At 39.1% G+C, this 5,934-nt stretch overlaps 1 protein-coding gene across 1 annotated transcript; it reads right to left on the bottom strand.

Moving 5' to 3' along the window:
- Nucleotides 1-2,832: 2,832 nt before the first annotated feature.
- On the bottom strand, nucleotides 2,833-5,159 carry LOC308418385 (uncharacterized protein; the record flags this gene model as incomplete). Its single annotated transcript, XM_080913740.1, has 2 exons — nucleotides 2,833-3,497; nucleotides 5,096-5,159. 2 exons carry the CDS (start codon nucleotides 5,157-5,159, stop codon nucleotides 2,833-2,835), a joined length of 729 nt encoding a protein of 242 aa, XP_080769866.1.
- Between the last annotated feature and the right edge of the window lie 775 nt (nucleotides 5,160-5,934).

A 5,934-nucleotide genomic window follows, 5' to 3' on the forward strand; every position in this document is an offset into this window, starting at 1 on the left:
TTTCTTTTATATTTATTTTCTAAAATAAAGTTTTTTTAAAAAGGATATACACAACATTTTTCCCTTTGGAAATATGGGAACAGTTCCCTAAATCAAAATGTTTTTGGTTTCTGTTCTTATGTTTACATGTCCAGTTTTATTATTTGACAATTTAATTTTACACTTTTATTTTTTTTTTATAGCTTAGTATCTCTCCACTGTTGCTATCATTTCTCATTTCCCTTTAGAGAATTTTAAGTTAGCAGAGCGAACCTTATTCTATTTTTTAGGGGTTTTATTTTTTTCTCTTTTATTAACATTTTCTGAGGCTCTTCAAGTCATTTTCATGTTTCATCTTTAAGAACTTCTACTTGTTTACATATGCTCTGCTGTTTAACATGTATTTCCTTAAGATAGTTACTAATGCCTTTATAGAGAAATTCCATCATAATCATAAAGTATGACTTTAAATCCATATCTTGTTTTCCTGGTGTGTTGGGATATCTGAATCTTACTCTGGTGGGAAAACTGGGTTGTGATGTTGCCAGGTTTTCTTGGTTTCCATTGTTAGGTTCTTTGATTGGCTTTTACTATCTTGTTATCTGTGATGTTCTTTGAATGTGTTGTTTCTGACCAGAGCTTGTCTCTCCTGTGGGTCTAAGGACACATGTGCTCCTCAGGGAATTTGCTCCTGTGTGCTCTTCGGTAGCAGGCAGTGAGATCTTGTGGCAGTGACCAAGATCTGTCACCATGTGCTAGGTGGGAGAGCTATTATGAGGGTCTTTTGGGTTCTCCACAGTCTGCTTGTAAGCACTGCATCCTGAAGACAGTGATTCAGTTCTCTCTTTGACGTAAATGGATCTTTCCCAAGAGAGTACCATGTTCCCTGACCTACAGTGATCCATGTGGTCCCTTACAGGATTGCCAGTCAGGGGCTAGTGGTGGGCTCACACATGGTCTCAGGTGGGAGAACAATTCTGAGGCTCTTCATGGTGCTCAGAAGTCCTTAGGTAGGCCCTGAGCCTGATGGCTGTGACTAAGCTCTCTCTCTCTCTCTGGACAGGAACACACCTATTCCCAGAGAGCACTATTCTCCTTGCTGAGAGTTTTAGGAAGTCTCTACCAGGATAGGCTTTGGGTAGTGTAATAAGGGTCTCACCTTCTGTCTCACTGGGAAAGTGCTTCTGAGGATTTACTGAGCGTTCAGCAGGTTGCCAGAATTCCCTGAATCCTGATGGCAGTGAACCACATGAATATTCTCATGGGATTCTATAGTTATTTTTATGTCTTATAGAAAGACAGTTTGTATCTTTGTTTATTGATTTTAATATTATTGTGGAGTAAGTTTGTGGATTAAGAATTTAAATATAATACTACCATGAAAAGCTACCAGTATTAGGAGAAAGGTTCGTACTGGTCGATGGGATAAAGATACACACCTGTGTGGACATATCAACCCAGCACAGAAGCAATAGGACAGATCCAGTGAACCATCTTGGATAGGAATTGTGTGGAGTGTGAAGCTTGACGGCCAAAGGATGTGGTCCATGCTCCACACTAGAGAGATATCCACGAAGTGAGACCACAGGGGGGCGATAAAGTGATAAGCCATCTTTTAAATATTTACTGCAACAGATAGATCATCCTTTAATAAATTAAGAAGAAAATATATTTTGGTTGCTTTCTGACTGAGGCAGAGAAACAGCAATAAATGACCCTAAAGGTATAACTTTTAAAACAAGAATTGGAGAGGTCGATGATAGAATGAGCTGGAACACAGTGATAGAAATTGTGTGGGCATGCTAATTGGTGAACCAAAGGAGCTTTTGACTGCTGGATTTTAATAATTTGATAGGTGGACCTTGGTAACCAAAAAAGGAAGTGGCTAAATATGGGAATAGAACTTGAAGGGGAAAGCTTTAGGAATGTAATATAACAGTTTTTAGAAAGTTAGAAGGAATGGAAGAGAAGGACAAGCCATGCTAGCTAAGAACAGGCTGGACAGGGTTTCCAATCTGTCTAATGCTTTGCAAGATTATTCAGGGTATTTTACAGTTTGTACTTTGTTCTGTGTTCAAGTCTGTCAAAATTCTGTGACTGTTGTTTAATAATGTTACTGATTTGTTTTTAATGTTATGTCGTAGAGATCAGGCAAGAGAAAGCATTAGAATAGTTGTGCCAGGTACCTGGCTTATGGATAATAAAAAGTTGCAAAAAGAAACCATGAGAGTGTACTGAACCTTATAGATTGTTTTCAGGCCTGAAATTACTGGTTGAGGCACACAGAAATCAAGACAGAAAGCAGAAGTTGCACACTGATCATTTTATTAATGTTCTGAAGCTACAGATTAGTTCCAGCTGTGGCAGTAGACCATTGTTGCAAGGAAGCCATCTTCTTACTCACTTTCTGAAATAAAATATAATGAAGGAAGGTTACAGGGAGAGCATGCCCAGCTCCCCCCCCCCCCAATAAACCAAAGACTAAGAACATGCTGATAGAAGCCAAAAACAAGAACACAGATCAGGATTAGATCTGTGTTATCATTATGAATTCATAAGTCCCAACAAACAGGCAGAGGACCTTAGGACAAAATGTATATTCCTGCCAAGAATATATAAGATACGAAATAATTACAGAAAACAAAATTTGGAGGATATATTCTTTCAAAAGCACATACACTCTCATGAATAGATAAGTTAATAATTAATAAAAAAGTATTTGATACTGGGTAGAGGATAATTTTATTTCTACTTAACTTTAGTTGGTATATTCTATACTTTTTAAGATAGAGGTCAGTTTCCTACCACCCAACAGGTACAAAATATGAGTCTTACCTGTCCTAGAATTCTGGCTTACTGAGGACCCAAGCCCTGGAAAGGTCCCTGTGGTCTGCCAAATTGGGGACCTTGTGGTGGGCCTTGTTGGTTTCCAGGCTGAGGAGGTCTATTCTGTGGGCCTCCAGGAGGGGGTGGGCCTTGAGGATTTCCAGCCTGAGGGGGTCTCTGCTGTGGGCCTCCAGGAGGGGGTGGGCCTTGTGGGTTTCCAGCCTGAGGGGGTCTAGGCTGTGGGCCTCCAGGAGGGGGTGGGCCTTGTGGGTTTTCAGCCTGAGGGGGTCTATTCTGTGGGCCTCCAGGAGGGGGTGGGCCTTGTGGGTTTCCAGCCTGAGGGGGTCTCAACTGTGGGCCTCCAGGAGGGGGTGGACCTTGAGGATTTCCAGCCTGAGGGGGTCTCGGCTGTGGGCCTCCAGGAGGGGGTGGACCCTGTGGGTTTCCAGATGGAGGGGGTCTCTGCTGAGGACCGCCAGGAGGTGGTGGACCTTGTGGGTTTCCAGCCTGAGGGGGTCTATTCTGTGGTCCTCCAGGAAGGGGTGGGCCTTGTGGGTTTCCAGCCTGAGGTGGTCTCAACTGTGGGCCTCCTGGTGGGGGTGGGCCTTGCTGGTTCCCATTCGCAGGTGGTCTTGGTCGAAATCCTTGAGGAGGTGGTCTCTGATTTGGAGGCTGGTTTAGGTTCTGAAATTCTGAATAATTAAACATGATAGTTGAACTTAGTTATACACAACTTTGTTCACCTTTATCTCAGTGACCTTTCCATACACCATATTTCCATTCAATGGCCACTTTCCTCATAGTTTCATGAAAACTTTTGTTAACACATGGTCTTTGGATGGGATGCCATTATACACAATACAGTTTCCAGAATAATCAGATGTTTCCTCAGTCATATATAAAACAACAAACACAGTCACATACTTTGTTTCTGTTGCCTTGTGACTGATCACACAATATTTAATGAATAACAGTAGAGTTTACAATCTATGACCCCAATGCATTTTTTCCCTCTGCGATATAGTCTTAGAAAAAAGTAACAACTTATTTTTGTGCTTTTCTTGCTTAAATAAACTGAAACAGAGGCAATACGGGGTTGAATGAAGACATTGAGGAACTCCTGTTATCACAGAAGAGTCAAAACCAGGACACTGCGTCTAATGTTCATTTCATAGCAACCAAGCTTGCATTGTAGAAAGAATAAATTCCTGTTTTCATTGAAGCTGTCTTCCAGCTCACTCCAATTTGTCCTCCTAATAAAGACCCACAGTGTCAAATTTCAAGGATTTTTTTCTGAAATTTTGTGAAATTTACATTCATAAATTCTTTTAAAAATCTCGTTGTGGGTTAGAAAGGAAAGTAGAAATACCTTGTAGCATCCAAAAACAAGACAAAACAAACAAAAACACCTCTTGCTAAATACAGATAATGAGATTAAAGATGCATTGGTGCTTCCTTGATATTATTGGGGTTAGTACTCAGATAGCTATTGAAAGAGAAAACCAAGGGCAGACCCCAAATCTCCTAGCATCCTACAATTGGGAATACATTTTATCCACAATCTGGCATTTGCTAAGGAATTTTTTAGACTCTGTCTGTTACCTGACCATTGATTTATTATTGGTAGCATCCACTGTGACTTGTATGCTGATTGTTAACCATTAACCCACATCATAAATTCTACTATTGGTCTTCTCCATTATTTCCTGAATTGTCTTTTTGGTTACACTGACAAGTCATATCAGTCTATCTATCTATCCATCTATCAATCAATGACTCTATCATTTGTCTTACTCTCCATTCACCATTCTATCTTTTGTAATTTAAAATTTGTATTTCTTCCATATTTAAATATTTTTATCTCCTCCTTTCCTGTCTTAATATAGAAAAAATGAATAAATATTTGGATAAATGATGGAACACACTGTATAGAACACATTTGAATTTTAAATGAGTGTAGAAAAGATGCAAATTTGGAGGATGTTGCTTTCTCTCTATGTAATGTTTTCAGTTTTATTATTTGTTTTGCCATCCTTAGATTGTCTGTGACATGGATTTCTTGCTGTACCTATCCCTTTACATACTGTTCAGAAAGGTTCCTGGCATATGTAGTATGTTTTAAATGCAATGATGTCTTCAAAACTAAGATTATATCCATTTTTTAAAGCCTAAACACTGTGTTCTCATTTTTCTCTCATTTTCTTTCCTCTGTTCCATCTCTCTCCTCTCCTTAAGTGTGGTCTCTTGTTCTTTAAAAAGAGTCACAATTCCCACCACCATATTCTCATACCTTCGCCTTGTTCCTGAGCATAGCTCAGGGTCAGCAATAGCACTGTGCACAGGACCACCAGCATCTTCTCTGAGACTCTGGAGTGTCTCTCAAGTCTGTGCTGAAAGAAACAAGGCTCTGCTTTTATATGTTTAAGCAGAAGAATGGCACCTTTGAATTTCATAGCGTGTAACTTCACATTTAACAAAGCAGGAAATCTTGCATCCCTGACTCCATACTGGGCCAGTTTCCCAGCAAGATCTTTTAAGGAAGATGTGCCAGTTTCCCATTTCTAAATGGTAAGACAATGTTTAGTGTAAATTGGAAAAACATCACATCCAAGAGAATAGCCACAATATTAAAGTTATTGAACTATCATTATTTGATTATCTCATTTTATTTGAAGAGACTTTCTCTATCCCGATTTGTGTGGGGGTAGGAGTATTTTATGCTTATATGTTTATACTGTCAGCAATGAGCAACAGCCAAATTGTAAGTTTTAATATCTCTGATCTGTAGTATAGCTTTAAGTTTTCATGTATGTCTCCCTATATTTACTTCAGTTATTTAAACTGATGTTAACCAGGGCAATCACATAGAAATTTTAATTTTCACACCATACTATGGGTCCCAAGCTTGCTAAGTCTCATCAAGTTTGTTCACTGTTTTCGTGACCTAATCTCATATTAATAACATTGGCTAGTAAAACATGTGAGCTAATATATCAGTAATTTCCAGCTAAAATGGACTGCCAACTCACATGCTGTCTGCAGGTATTAATATCATGGGTGTAATATATCAATGGTCTTTTGACCATTATACATATCTACATTCTATAGATTGCTCTACTTTCTAATTTT

Source organism: Micromys minutus (genome assembly GCF_963924665.1).
Source record: "Micromys minutus genome assembly, chromosome: 3".
In the NCBI taxonomy this organism is placed as follows: domain Eukaryota; kingdom Metazoa; phylum Chordata; class Mammalia; order Rodentia; family Muridae; genus Micromys; species Micromys minutus.